The 15986-nt window shown below is 38.2% G+C and overlaps 1 protein-coding gene across 4 annotated transcripts in view; it reads left to right on the top strand.

The window, feature by feature from the left end:
* CHD1 (chromodomain helicase DNA binding protein 1) overlaps positions 1-15986 on the top strand; it is an 82315-nt gene that overhangs the window by 14141 nt on the left and 52188 nt on the right. For all 4 annotated transcript variants that reach the window (XR_014838417.1, XR_014838418.1, XM_021085400.2 and 1 more), the window contains exons 3-4: positions 14249-14450; positions 15428-15532. Coding sequence is in view for 2 of the 4 variants with exons in the window: in XM_021085400.2 (XP_020941059.1) it covers positions 14249-14450; positions 15428-15532 (307 nt within the window). In the remaining 2 variants the exon portion in view is untranslated. The remainder of the gene's footprint in view (positions 1-14248; positions 14451-15427; positions 15533-15986) is intronic.

Here is a 15986-nt window from a genome sequence, read left to right as displayed (position 1 = left end):
ATTATCAGGTAAGGAGCTCTACTCCTTGAGGTTATCCAGGTACTCTGGCTAGTGGGACAGCTTTTTTGTCTTTAACATATAGCTTCTATTGCCCTGGTGGTATTTTCAGCCACCGGGGCGGGGGGGAAATGGAGAGGATTTAAGGCAAGCCAGATATTGTTTAAGGCTAAGATGGAAATTTCACATCACTTCTAGCCATGTCATATTCCATTGGCTAAAACTTGTTCACATGGCCACACCTAGCTGAAAGACATGTGAGAAATCTAATCTTTAGCTGGCTGGGCATGTGACATTTCAAACTGGCGTGCCAGTTATGTAATACCAAAGGTCCAACAAAAAGGATACTGGGTGATTGGGGAGGGGCAAGTAGACAACATAAAGAGATTTTACTTTTTTGTCTCTTTAGGGCTGTGCCTGCGACATATGGAGGTTCCCAGGCTAGGGGGTCGAATCAGAGCTGTAGCCACTGGCCTATGCCATAGCCACAGCAATGTCAGGTCCAAGCTGTGTCTGTGACCTACACCACAGCTCATGGCAATGGATCCTCAACCCACTGAGTGGGGCCAGGGATCATCCTCATGGATGCTAGTCAGATTTGTTTCCACGGAGCCACGACAGGAACTCCAAGGGATATTATTTTAAAATAAATCACTAATATCATCCTAGGAAATTAGTGGCTTTGATTTTTATGAATTTTCTTTCAATTCTTTGTAATATTAGTATTTGTTTTTTTAGCTTTCTCTGAGCTTCAGTTTGTTTATTGCTTTATTATATGAAGATGGAAGAATTAAATGAGTACCCAGTGTTTGGCACATAGCACCAGTTAGTAATCCCCATGTCTTCCTTTTCTTATTAAACAGTTTGTATTGAAAATGTTAGTATTCCTACAGGTTCTGTTCATACACATTTTATATACTTATGACAGTCCCAAGAACACCTGAAGCAAACATTGGAGTAATGCTTCTTCTTTTTCCTGTCTTTTTAGGGCTGTACCCATGGCATATGGAGGTTCCCAGGCTAGGGGTCGAATCAGAGCTGTAGCTGCCGTCCTGCGCCATAGCCACAGCAACTCAAGATCTGAGCCGAGTCTGCAACGTACACCACAGCTCGCAACAACTCCAGATCCTTAACCCACTGAGCGAGGCCAGGGATTGAACTCACATCCTCATGGATACTAGTTGGGTTTGTTAATCACTGAGCCACAACAGGAACTCCCTGAAGTAAAGATTCTGATCTTAAACTTGGGAGGGGGGGACAATCAATTTTTTTCATTCCAATAGCAATTTATATTGAGTTTCTAGTATATGTTAGGTAATATGCTTTATGTCTTTTTAAATCTTCACAGTAATCCTTAAATGTGTTTATTATTTCCACGAGGTAGAAACCTGAGTCTTATTTAATGGGTGTACATGTATAAATATAATGGAATGAAAGGGCTAGGAGGCTAGGAGCAAATACGACAGGATTAATTTCAGAAACTCACAAATGTCTGTCAAAAATTCTTCCCAAAACTCCCTCAAAGAAGTCCTTTTGAGAGCATTGACAATTAAGCATTAGTTGATGGGGAAGAGAGCAAGGCATAAACTGAGAATTTAGTGCAGTATGCTTGTTCTTTAGAATAGTAAATACAGTTCTTTGTGTATTTATTATTGTACTTGTCATGCATACTGTCCTCTTATAGTTTATGTTTAAAATCAGTTTGCCTTCTATCAGTGAATCCTATAACATCTCTCCCCCCCCCCAGTCTAATTCATCTAAATTCTACCAGTTTGGGGAGGAAAATAGAATAAAAGTAGGGAAATAGAATATATTAGAAAGAAAATCTTTATATACTTGGAGGGAAAGAAGTAAGTAAATGGATATGTTATTTAATGGAATTAATATGAAATCCTTGATCTAAGCCTTTGATACAGGTAGTCTAATTTACATATGATGTTGAAGTGCACATAGTCTTTATTTTCTCTTCACTAGTGTTCCTGTTTTGAGATGTCCTTTTCATTTCTCCTCAGTACTTCTGCAGCCAGTTAAATATTACCTTTTTTTTTTTTTTTTTTTCTATTTCTGATTGTGCCTGTAGCATGGGGGAGTTCCTGAATCAGGGATGGAACCCGTGCCACAGCAGCAACCCGAGCAGCAGCAGTGATAATGCCAGATCCTCACCTGCTGTGCTGCAAGGGAACTCTGGTATTACTTTCTTAGACTTTTTTATCTATTCCAAGATTTATCAACAACAGAAGGCTGTTGGTCATGATTTTTAAAAAGTATGTTTTCCCCTGTAATAGAGAAGAATCTTTGTTTATTCACTTGAGAATACATCATTCTCATGTACCTGACATAGGCATTAGTGTTTTCTTTAGTTCGAAGGACTGGTTAAAGTGGAGAATTGAGTACAGAGAAAGGAGATGTTGCTGGGCTAAGGTAGCATAGACTCTCACTCGAAGCACTTCCTACCCCCACACATGAGAATGCTAGATAATATAGAGCAAAGGGAATAAAAGGTAGATGGACAGCTGAACTTTAGAGAAAACTTCCATGTGCCAGGAACAGAAGGGAACTTGAAGTCAGAGCAGTAATAAACAGTAAGCTCTGAGCAAACATGGTAATACAAAGGATGTTTGGAAGGCCATCCCAACAGGCTGCTGGGGTTGGGATTGGAATTTATTATATGACTACAGAATTAAGTCCCCTTAAAGCTGGAACCTTAGAAGGGTTGCCTTCTCAGAAAATGGTCTGTAAAAACTTCCTGTGTGTGCTTTCAAGGATTTTGTTGTTGGTTGTTGTTGTTAAGAGGGTAAAATGGAGTTTAGTATCAAAATATTTTGAAAGCTAAAAATTTTGTCTTAATTGGAGTATAAATGAAAAAGTGGCCATAGGGGCCAAACAGTTAACATAAATGAATGAAACTGTCTAAGTATAAGACTTATTTAGAGGAGGGAACTGATGAACTAGAGATCATATCCTTCACAAAAAGAAACTAGTGCTACTTAGATATGGACATTTGTGACTGTGTGGAAAATGGCCTAGTGTTTTTAAAATTATTCCTCCCAAAACAATTTTAAATTAGATGACTTGGAAGAAAAATCCAAAAGAAGTAGAGATAGTGGAGTTCCCGTTATGGCTCAGTGGTTAGCAAATCCTACCGGTATCTGTGAGGACGAGGGTTCCATCCATGGCCTGCGCAGTAGGTTAAAGATCCAGCATTGCCACAGGATCACTGCTGTGGCACAGTTTTGATCCCTGGCTTAGAACTTTTGTGTGCCATGGCACAGCCAAAAAACCACAAACGAAAACAAACAAAATCACTCCAACGCTTATACTAGCTCATGTTAAGCATGCGCTAAGTGCCAGATACTGAGCTAGGTGTCTGTTGTAATCTGGGGGAGGAGGTCTAGAACTAGGGAAGAGGGTGGGATAATGATTAACATGTTTTCCAGGGAAGGCAAACTGCTTTATACCAAGGCTTTGAGTAAGAAAACATGGCAAATTCAAGGGCTAAAGGAAGTCACTGAGGCTAGGGTCAGAAGAGAGAGGAGGGTGGTTTTAAGATAAATTGGAGAGGTAGGCAGAGATCAGATTTTGGGTCATTTTATCCCAAGAAAAAAGGTAAGCCATTAAACTGCTCAAAGTGCCGGCTTTCCAGAATATAGCAGATGAGGGTGTGTAGTCGAAAAGTTGGAGAGGGATGGTCATTTTGATGTAGGTTAGAGTTTGCAAAGCATTTCTTTATGCTAATCATAGATACAGAATCATAACATTTAAATTATTTGGAATTCATGGGGAAATAAACCATTGATGATAGTTGCACTAAAGCTTCTAAAAACTTAACCTGAAAAAAAGTTTAAAAATGGATTTAGGAGTTCCCGTCGTGGCGCAGAGGTTAACAAATCCAACTAGGAACCGTGAGGTTGCGGGTTCGATCCCTGCCCTTCCTCAGTGGGTTAAGGATCCGGCATTGCCGTGAGCTGTGGTGTAGGTTGCAGATGCGGCTTGGATCCCGACTTGGATCCCGCGTTGCTGTGGCTCTGGTGTAGGTTGGTGGCTACAGCTCCAATTAGACCCCTAGCCTGGGAATTTCCATATGCCGCCGAAGTGGCGCTCGAAAAAGGCAAAAAGACAAAAAAAAAAAAAAAAAAAATAGATTTAATGTCTTTAGTTAATTCAGTGAATTTTATTATATTTATAGTTGTACAGCCATTATCACACAGATATATCATGTAAATATATAAATAACACAAAATAATATGTAAATAATATATAATCATATAAAATATATACATGATATATAGCATGTACATAAATGTATATGTAGTACATATTTATTTTTCCTGAATTATTTGAGAGTAGGTTGCAGAAATCATGCCTCTTTCAGCATTAATACTTCAGTATATATTTTCTAAGAACAAAGAAATTCCCTTACACAAGACTTACATAGTTACTAAATTCAGGAATATTTACATTAATATAATACTTTAGTCTGTATTCCAGTTTGATCAATCAAAGCAATGTTTCAGTTTAGAGTTCAGTCTAAAATTACATCTTAGGTTTAGTTGTCATATCTTTTCAATCTCCTTTAATCTGGAGCAGTTCGTCTTTGTCTTTCATGAGGTAAGCATTTTAAAGCTTATAGGCTAGTTATTTTATAGAATGTATTTTTCAGTTTATGTTTGTGCTGTGTTTATTTATAATTCAGTCCAGGGTATTCATCGCCCAGAGTCTACATCTTTTGGCTGGAGGACTATGTGAGGGATTCCTTTTACCAAGGCTTCAAATCTGGAGACTCATAATGTTTCTGTCCCTGTTGGTGGTTTTAGTTTTAATCACCATGAGAAGGTTTTACACTGTAGTTTCTAATTTATCTATTAGAGCTAATAAGCAGTTTATGAGAAGATACTTTGAGACTATGCACATACCTCACTTGTCAAACTCTTCCACTAGATTTAGCATCTTGTGATGATTTTTGCCAAACCAATGCTTTCTTTGATGATCGCAAAATGGTAATTTTGTAGCACCACCATTCTGTCTATATTTACCATTTGGCGTTCAGAATTCTATCACTCTTCCTCTGCCATCTGCCTATCTGTCTGTCTTTGTGCCTACCTATCATCAGCATGGATTTGAGGATTCCTTTTTTTTAAAACTAAGTAATAATCCTTTATTATCTGTTTTGGTGCTTAAATCAGATTTGGCGAATGGAAGCCCCTTTAACTTGGCTCCTATAGCCTGTATTTTTTTTTTTTTTTTTAAGTATTTTGCTTTTTGGCATAGCAAGCTTATTTAGGCTCATCTTATACTATACTTTCTCTGACTCAGCCTTATAACATAAGTGTGGATTTGTATCTAGGAATCAAGATTGGGGTAATTGGTGATTATAAAGTTCAGATGTCAAGGGGGATATGTTTACATTGGTTGACAAATAGTGAACCAGAAGATACCCTACCATAAATACCAAAGGTTATATGCAGAGGGCCACTTTCTGTATCGTTGTTTGTGATATCAAAAAACTGTTTCATTGGAGTTCCCTAGTGGCTCAGTGGGTTAAGGATCTGGCATTGTCACTGCTATGGGTTCGAACCCTGGCCCTGTTGTGGACAGGGCCCAAAAAAAAGATTGGTTCATCTCTGAGGGATAGGTTGAAATTATGGTGTACCTATAAAATGGAGTATATGCAGTTGCATAAAGGAATGAGGACTATATCTATCCTTACATTGCTGTGAAATGATCTCCAGGATCTTTTACATAAGATTGTAAATATGTTAGTAGTCACTTTTGAAAGGGGAATATAAAATTATATACTCTTAAAATTTGCTTACATTGAAAAAAGGAAAATAAGTGAAAACCTTAAAAAATCCTCACTGTAGGGAGAGAGAGGTCATGGTATAGAGACGACAAGGGTGGAACTTGAATTTTGACTTTTAACTTTTGTAGCTCTCAAGTTGGATGCAAGTAAATAATAAAGCAACATTAAATCAAGGTGAATAAAAAGCAGTCCCTAAAAATGAAAAAAGCAGGGAATTGCCATCGTGGCTCAGTGGAAACGAATCTGACTAGGAACCATGAGGTTGTGGGTTCGATCCCTGCCCTTGCTCAGTGGGTTGAGGATCCAGAGTTGCCATGAGCTGTGGTGTAGGTCACAGACATGGCTCCTATCTGGCATCGGATCTGGCGTGGCTGTGGCTGTGGTGTAGGCCAGCAGCAACAGCTCCGATTGGACCCCTAGCCTGGGAACCTCCATATGCCACAGGTGCGGCCCTGAAAAAACAAGACAAAAGACAAAAAGAAAAAAGCAAATGACACTAATTAAGGCCAAATTGGTATGCATCAGAAATAAACTACTTTACTTGGCTTCAAAGCAATAACTTGGGGGCAAGTATCCCTGAAGGCCAAAAAGAATTGTGAAGAAGTCTTAACATTTAGTCATTATATAATAATGGTATTGTTATTTTGAAACTTTTAGATACAGTCTAAGATAAAGCAAATAAATTATTAGTGTCATTTGGAACCAAGAAACTCAACCCAAGTGGTAGCAATATATAAAATCAAAGAAGTAAAAAAATCTGCAAATTTGAATTAGAAATATGAATATAAATTCTTAATGCATTATCTCTAAAAATACACATATCCTAGTTCATTCCATTTTTTTAAAAAAATGTTAAAAACAGTGACCAATCCAGTAGTATTATGCTCACCTAGTACTCATATTGTAATTTGATTGCCAACTTGAACAGAAGCAAGGCTTTTTAATGAAATGACTGAGTTATAGTCTGAGTCAAGAAATGTATACAAGATGAATATATATACAAGATCTTGTTAGACCAGAAGTTGAGGAAGCTATCAAAGATGACTTGAGGTCTTGTCAGGATTCAGGAAGTAATAAAGGGCTTTCTCTTTGTTACACTGAAGATGGGACGATTTGGGCACTAACAATGATAGTGGATTGTTAAAACTCATCAAATAATTTCAAATCCATGGGTTCATAATGAGACTTAGAAAAAATTACTGGTCTCTGGAGTTCCCATTGTGGCTCAGCAGGTTAAGAACCCAGCTGATATCCATGAGGATTTGGGTTCCATCCCTGGCCTTGCTCAGTGGGTTAAGGATTTGGCATTGCCGCAAATCACGGCATGAGTCACAGATATGGCTTGGATCTTGCATTGCTGTGGTTGTGGCGTAGGCCAGCAGCTGCAGCTCTGATTCGACCCCTAACCAGGGAACTTCGCATATGCTGCAGGTACAACCCTTAAAAGAAAAAAAAAGAAAATTACTGGTCTGCTCTGAAAGGGTGCTAGCAAGTTAACTCATTTTGAAAGCTGGAAAAGAAACGAAAATGTCTTTCCTGTGTGAACTGTACTCAAGGTTTACAAATATGATGAGAGGTTTCTCATTATAGAAATATTCCACCTATTATTGAAGAAATGATCCAATAGGAAAATAAAGAATGATACAGTATCACCATTTTACTGCCTCCAAATAACAGTGAATGGAGCCATTTGATTAGTGACTGCTTAAAAACATTACATGTAAGGCTTATGAGCAACTGTATAATAGATAAGGTTGAAAATTATCTGAACACATAGATAAAACCTTAACCTCACGTGAAAAGAGACAACCATTGTTTCTTCTAATAGAAGTCCATAAAAACTCTTAAAAATGCATTCTTTTTTTTGTCTTTTTTTGCTATTTCTTTGGGCCAGCTCCCACGGCATATGGAGGTTCCCAGGCTAGGGGTCTAATCGGAGCTGTAGCCACCAACCTACGCCAGAGCCACAGCAACGCAGGATCCGAGCCGTGTTTGCAACCTACACCACAGCTCACGGCAACGCCGGATCCTTAACCCACTGAGCAAGGCCAGGGATCGAACCCCCAACCTCATGGTTCCTAGTCGGATTCATTAACCACTGAGCCACAACGGGAACTCCTGTTTTTTAGCTTTTTTTTTTTTTTTTTTTTGCTATTTCTTGGGCCGCTCCCGCGGCATATGGAGGTTCCCAGGCTAGGGGTCCAATCGGAGCTGTAGCCACCGGCCTATGCCAGAGCCACAGCAACGCGGGATCTGAGCCGCCTCTGCAACCTACCACAGCTCACGGCAACGCCGGATCGTTAACCCACTGAGCAAGGGCAGGGACCGAACCCGCAACCTCATGGTTCCTAGTCGGATTCACTAACCACTGCGCCACGACGGGAACTCCATAAAAAATGCATTCTTACTGAGAAGAACTGAACTTAAATCTGAGGCTCTAGAATCTAATAGTTTACAAGAAATACAAGGGACAGAAAAATATGTTAAATAATACCACTGAGGTGCAGTCAGCAAAATCTGTAAAGCAAGGAAAGTCGGCAGGAAAAACTACTGAATTTCTTTGATAAAATAAATAAGTGGGTGGGGGGGGAAAGGCAGCTGTCAGATTAATGAAAGAAACTTAAAAAAGACGTGATTCAATTGCAGTGTTTAAAACCTTGTTTGGATTTCCAGTTAGTCAATTAAGAAACAAAGTTAGAAGTTCCCGTCGTGTCGCAGTGGTTAACAATCCGACTAGGAACCATGAGGTTGCGGGTTCGGTCCCTGCCCTTGCTCAGTGGGTTAACGATCCGGCGTTGCCGTGAGCTGTGGTGTAGGTTGCAGACGCAGCTCGGATCCTGTGTTGCTGTGGCTCTGGCGTAGGCCGGTGGCTACAGCTCCGATTCAACCCCTAGCCTGGGAACCTCCATATGTGGCGGGAGCGGCCCTAGAAATGGCAAAAAGACAAAAAAAAGAGAAAGAAACAAAGTTAACTGAAGATATAAACAACTGAATATTTAATAAGTGATTTTTTTAAAACTAGATTTGTGGATTTTTTTTTTTTTTTTTGCCATTTCTTGGGCCGCTCTCGCGGCATATGGAGTTTTCCAGGCTAGGGGTCTAATTGGAGCTGTAGCTGCCAGCCTATGCCAGAGCCACAGCAACTCGGGATCCGAGCCGCGTGTGCAACCCACACCACAGCTCATGGCAACGCCGGATCGTTAACCCACTGAGCAAGGGCAGGGACCGAACCCGCAACCTCATGGTTCCTAGTCGGATTCGTTAACCACTGCGCCACGACGGGAACTCCAGATTTGTGGATTTTTAAAGATAGTGGGTTTTTTTGTTTTTACATAATACTGGAGTATTTATGGATGAAATTATAACATGTTTGAGATTGTAGAAAGCTAAATTATTTAAAACAATTGTGAAACATTATTCATTATATTGCTCTCGTTTAATTTGAAATTGAACACAGAAATAAGCTTGAAAATAAACTTTAAGTGGAATTGCAACTGTATTTCTTAAATGTTGTATTTCTACTTAATTTACCCTAAGAAAACTACAGTTTTATCAAAGTAGCTATAAACATGATAATGGGCTTTCTTTTGTAAATTAAGAAAGATGAGGAAAATAATATAGATACTTATATTAAAAAAAAAACAAAAAACAGGAGTTCCCATCGAGGCTCAGCAAGTTAAGAACCCGAAAGTATCCATGAGGTTGCGGGTTTGATCCCTGGCTTTGCTCAGTGGGTTAAGGATCTGGCGTTGCTGTGAGCTTGTGGTGTAGGTTGCATTTGAGGCTTGGATCCCGCATTGCTGTGGCTGTGGTATAGAGTGGCATCTGTAGCTCAGATTTGACCCCTAGCCTGGGAACTTCCATATGCTGCAGGTGCAGCCTAAAAAGAAAAAAAAAAAAAAGATATTGGTTACTACCTAAATAAATAAAATATTAGTTGCAGCTTAGTGATTTTTTTTTTTTTTTTTTTGTCTTTTGTCTTTTGTTGTTGTTGTTGTTGCTATTTCTTGGGCCGCTCCCGCGGCATATGGAGGTTCCCAGGCTAGGGGTTGAATCGGAGCTGTAGCCACCGGCCTACGCCAGAGCCACAGCAACGCGGGATCCGAGCCACGTCTGCAACCTACACCACAGCTCACGGCAACGCCGGATTGTTAACCCACTGAGCAAGGGCAGGGACAGAACCCGCAACCTCATGGTTCCTAGTCGGATTCGTTAACCACTGCGCCACGACGGGAACTCCTGATTTTTTTTTATAACCAAACTGTATTTGTGAATTTTTGTAAGACTCTGTATCCATATATATCTTTGTTTTGTTTTCTTATGTATACATACATCTAAGCATACAGAGAACAGTAAGTTAAAAATCCCAGCACTCTAGGAACATGGTAGAACTCCAAAGATAGGATACCAAAAAACCAAAACAGAACTACAGCGATTATTACATAATATGCTTACAGCCAAAATAGTAATAGGTACAGGATGTTGTGGGAATGGTGAAGTAAGTATACCTGATTTAATGTTGGGTTGATTTAATGTTAGAGTCAGGAGAGATTTGTTGAAGAAGTACCCATAAAGTGAGATTCAAGTAGAAATTATATAGTGGAAAAAAGAGAAGTAATTGTGCAAAAAAAGCAGGAAGTGGAAAGAAACTCGCTCTCAGAGAATTACAGGTAGTTTGCCATCACTGAAACTAAGGAAGGGTTTAAGTGGGAAACTGGCTGGAAATAGGTTGGCAGAGACAAATTCCTGAAAGACTTCAGAGGTGTTTGACGTTACAGAAACATTGAAGACTTATAAATTTAGGCTGTTAGATTTTTATTCTAGAAAGAGCATATGCAGCAGTGGGCTGAAATAGAATTACTTCATTAGGGAGAAGCTTTTCACCTGTCTTTGTTAAGAATTTTATGTCTGAATATAGATACTCCCCCACCCCGAACCTGTATATTTTTTCTCCCAATTTTTAGAAATTACTTTTGAAATAAACGTGTAAAACATTTGCATGGTTCAGGAATTGATGACTAACTTTAATCCTAGTTCACTCTGCTATCTTCCCTCTCCTCCCTTTGTAGTTAACCATTTTATTTATTTATTGTTGGTTTATGCTACCACTGTTGCTTTTTTTTTTTTTTTTTTTAAGTATAAGCAAGTGTGTATAAATATTTTCCCCTTGTACAAAGGAAGCATACTATGTTGTTCTGATCCATGCCTTTTTGGGAGGAGGGGATCTTTTTATGGCCGCATGTGAGGCATATGGAAGTTCCCAGGCTAGGGGTCAGGCTGGAGCTACAGCTGCAGACCTACACTACAGCCACAGCAATATCAGGTCCTTAACCCACTGAGCAAGGCCTGTATTGAACCTGCATCCTCACAGAGACTGACAGGTTTTCAACCTGCTTAGCTACAGTAGGAACTCTAGTGCTCTTTTTACTTAATAACTAAATCTTGTAGTTAATTTTATGGCAGTGTGTAAAATATTCCTTACTAGTTCTTTGTTTATTTTTAATCCTACTGTGAACAACTAAATAAAATAAACACTTGATACTTTTTTTTTTTTTTTTTTTGTCTTTTTGGGGGCTGCACCCACTGACATATGGAGGTTCCCAGGCTAGGGGTCAAATCAGAGCTGCAGCTGCTAGCTTACACCACAGCCACAACACTGCCAGATTAGAGCCATGTCTGTGACTTAAATCACAGCTCATGACAACGCTGGATCCTTAACCCACTTAGCAAGGCCAGGGATCGAACCTGTGTGCTCATGTCTGCTAGTCAGATTTGTTTCTGCTGAGCCATGATGGGAACTCCAACTCTATACTTTTAATATCTAAAGAAAGTAAAGACATTCTAATGATAAACCTGTGCCATGGGAGTAGCCTGCACTCAGGCTGTTTGTTTTTATCTCCAGCCAGAACTACATCCGCCTAAAAGTATGAAAGGAAAAATTTCTGCATGTGATTGTAGGAATTTTGTTTTATTAACAAGGAATTTTGACTAGCTATTTATCTGAAATGACTAATCAAGGTAAAATTAAGAATATAGTTGTGGCTCAGTGGGTTACAGACTCAGCTAGTATCCCATTTGAACCCTGGCCTAACTCAATGGGTTAAGGATCCTGCATTGCTGTGAGCTGTGGTATATGTATAGGTTGAAAATGTGGCTCAGATCGCAAGTTTCTGTGGCCATGGCCAGCAGCTGCAGCTCCGATTTGATTCTATAGCCTGGGAACTTCCATATGCCACATGTGCAGCCTTAAAAAAAAAAACAGGCAAAAAAAAAGTATAGAGTCCCATGATAGCCCCCCAAATTCAGTCATTTTTCTCTTTTCAAGAATTTATTAAGCACCCACCTGTGTAAGTTAAGTTACTCTGGGAAAAATAAACAGTACCCTCAGGAAACTTATAAGCAATTAAAATGATACCCCTTCTACTTAATTCTTCTTTTGTAAAGGATTAGTTACCTTCACTTTCTTCTAAATGTTCCCTGACTACTATCTTCAGTGCTCCCCATTACCCTTCAATCATTTCTCTTAAACCTAGCACAGAGTGGTATTGGTTGACATGACATGACTGTCTCTCCATACCAGGTTAGAGTTTTTCAGTGGTAAGGACTTAAGTCTCATCTCAGTCTTCCCTATGCCTAATGTGTGATAATTCTCAGTAAAGTTTGTTGACTGTAAAGTTTATGGAAAGATGTCTCAACTAGTGAGTTAAAGGAAAAATAAAATTGTGTGTCAGAAAAAATAATCTTCTCTAATATTCTTGCTGAAGTTTCAAGGTAGCCAAGAAAAATAGGGTAAATTTTGTTTTGTTTTTGGCTGTACCTGTGACATGTGGAATTTCCTGGGCCAGGGATGGAACCCCTGCCACAGCAGTGACCCAAGCCAAAGCAGTGACACCATACCCTTTACCCACTGAGCCAGCAAGGAACTCCCTGTTTTTGTTTTTCAATTAAAAGGCACTGTGCTGTTCTTGAATCATGTGACTAGAGAGTAGAAATTGTGGCATAAATGATCTTGAACATGATAGTCTTTTAAGAGGCTACTTTTTGTTTACTGTTTCATATATTCCACTGGATTCCCAGATTTTAAAAATAGGTAAATGTTCAGACTTTAAGAATTTTAGTTTATATCTAACTTTTGGTATCACAGGTCTTCTTGCAAACTTTTATGTCTGTGTTTCCGTTTAGAAACTATTGACTCTGCTCTTGAAAAGGAGAAATTACTTTTAAAAAGTGGTTACTTTTTGATATTGTGATGTTTTCTTAGAGTAATACCTCCATCTGGTGGAATTTCTGAAAATTACAGCGGAAGAAGTAATGCTTGGGTTTTGATGTATATACATAAACTACATTACCTGCTATTTCTCATTAAAATCAGGTGAATTTACATCAAAAGCTGAGTCTGCCATGTATTTCAAAATTTTAATACCCTAGGTTTTCAATAATTCAAATGTAAATGCCATATGGGAATGATATTGTGGATAATAGTAATTTACACAATTACTTTTTTTTTTTTTTTTTTTTAAGGCCCAAACCCACAGCCTACAGAAGTTCCCAGGCTAGGAGTCGAGTTGGAGGTGTAGCTGCAGGCCTATGCCTACAGCAACACCAGGCCTGAGCCATTTCTCCGACCTACATATACCACAGCTGCTGAATCCTTAATCCACTGAGTGAGGCCAGGCATTAAACCTGTGTCCTCATGGTTACTAGTTGGGTTCCCTACCACTGAGCCACAACGGGAACTCCCACAATCACTTTTTTAGTTCAGACCATTTCTGGGCTACTTAGGATTGAAAATTAGTACTGGCTAATGAGATCGTTTTTCATTGAAGTAGTAATTGCTTTAGTATATGTGTATCTAGAAGCTAGGAAAGATTGTGGGCATTTGCTATTTTAGATTTATTACTGAGGAAACAACAGATTCAGTGATTTTCGCAGAGAAGCAATTTTTGATCTTATTTTTTAGTAAATTGTATTTTATCATAACTTAGTTGTAACAAATTACATTCCCCTTGGGTGGAAGAATAAACTTGAAAACAAGTTGAAACTACAACTGAATTTGTTTTCTATAGCTTTTACTATGAGAATTCCTAACATATTTAATCTTTTCACACAATTTCTTCTACTTTATATTTACCACATCAAATAGCCTTTAAGGTTAGGGACTGTTGCTTAAACTTGTCCCAAGTTTCTAGCCTAGGGCTCTGTATTTGGTAAGTTTTGTTCATTATCTGGAGGAAAAGGTGTTCTGATTGTATTATCTAAAACTGTACTAAATCTATCAAATATGTCAGTTATTATTATAGATGAACATTAATTCCTTTTTCTATTTGTTTGGTTATAGAAAGTTGAAACATGAAATAAACAAGCTTTAATGAATTGGGACTTTCTGCTGAGTTAATAAAAACTAAATTTTTAATGAAATTTGTTTGAAACCTGTTTATTTTCAAATTGCAGCCAGTCAGATGATGATTCTGGGTCAGCTTCAGGTTCTGGATCTGGTTCGAGTTCTGGAAGCAGCAGTGATGGAAGCAGTAGCCAGTCAGGTAGCAGTGACTCTGACTCTGGATCCGAATCGGGCAGTCAGTCAGAGTCTGAGTCGGACAATTCCCGAGAAAATAAAGTTCAAGCAAAACCACCAAAAGTTGATGGAGCTGAGGTAAAGTATCCAGTGAAAGGTAGATTTCTTGTATTACCTTGGAGAAATTTATAGCATTAGTTTAGAGCATCCTTAGCCTAACTTTTAGAAAACCGTTAATTTTAAACATTAAAATACACTTTAAGTGATTCTGAAACTTGGGGTAAATATCTGTAGACTAATTGGCTTGGGAGAGAAGCAGTCTATATAAAACAAATAAAAAACTTTCTCTTTTTGAGGCAGGAATTGTTTCATAAATTTCAGTGGTCTTATTGATAAAAATTAAAAGCTTTGTGAGTTTTTTGTTAATGGTATAGTGTCTGATCTCTGCTTTCAAGATCTTCGAAGGAGATACTTTATTGCTAATAGCAGGAGAATTTAATAGAACTCTGCTTCTTTGAAGATACATGGTAGAATAAGCTAAGGGCCATTCTCTTTAAAAGAAGCTACTAAAAGAGTTACTAAAATTTGTCTCTTCCTTGGAATAGCATACAGTAGAGTTGTTATTTAAAGTACCAGTCATAATGAGATGGTTGGCCGGAAGGTACACAAAGCTTCTTTCATGGAGGAATTCTTGGTACCAAAAACAAACAGAAAGTCAGCTGACCTAAAACTGTGCTTAGTTGATTTGCATTCTGACTCGAGCTCCCCATCTTCACTTCACACCAATTAAAAAAATCTGGCAGCCACACTTTGAGTAGCACTAATGTCGCATATTAGCACATTGCTTTTGAAAATAATAGTCTTAAGCCCAAAGAGCATATTGGTTAATATTGTCTGTCTTTGAAATTCAACACATTGTAAATTATTTATATATACAAGCTTAGCATTTTATTTTAACTTTATTGCAGTAATATTATATTACATATAATGTAAGGAAAATAGTCTTAATTCATTATTTGAAGGCGGTGAAAATGTTAGTATTGCTTTTCAATAAATTAACCTTTTCCCAGTTTTTGCAAAACTTTGTTCTTGACTTGTTTATATTTCTATTATAGTTCTGGAAATCTAGCCCTAGTATTCTGGCTGTTCAGAGGTCTGCAATGCTCAAGAAGCAGCAGCAGCAGCAGCATCAAGCTTCATCTAATAGTGGATCAGAAGAGGTGAGTTTTCATTATTAAAGCTCTTATCTTCAAAGTAGACATAATGCCCAGTCATTTAACTAGGTAGATATTTATGAAATTATTAAAAACAGTAAGGGTTTGGAAAGAATAGAAAATAACTACATTTAAGTGTGTATCAGTAGCTTTGAAATACAGACATTTTTATGCAAATTTCTGCTTGTTTCCAAAGTAAGCAACAGAAATTTGTGTTTACTCATCACAGCAAAACTAGCATAAACTGAAAATTAGCACTAGGGAAATACACAAACACACACACATATGAATGAAGAAATATTAAACTCTTAAATCATATTTGTATAGAACATTAATAACAATTCTCAAAATGTTTTTAAAAGAGTAGGCTACAACTGTAAACAGTGCAGTTCCTATGTGAACATGAACACACGTGTATATTTGCACAGAAACATTTAGGAAGAACTATAGATTTTCCCAG

Source organism: Sus scrofa, chromosome 2, assembly GCF_054392235.1.
Source record: "Sus scrofa isolate SSC_HxYL_T2T_F1_AM1 chromosome 2, Sscrofa_HxYL_maternal_Yorkshire_Landrace_v2.0, whole genome shotgun sequence".
In the NCBI taxonomy this organism is placed as follows: domain Eukaryota; kingdom Metazoa; phylum Chordata; class Mammalia; order Artiodactyla; family Suidae; genus Sus; species Sus scrofa.
The sequence above is the reverse complement of the archived record's forward strand: the minus strand, read 5'-3'. Positions and strand labels throughout refer to the sequence as shown.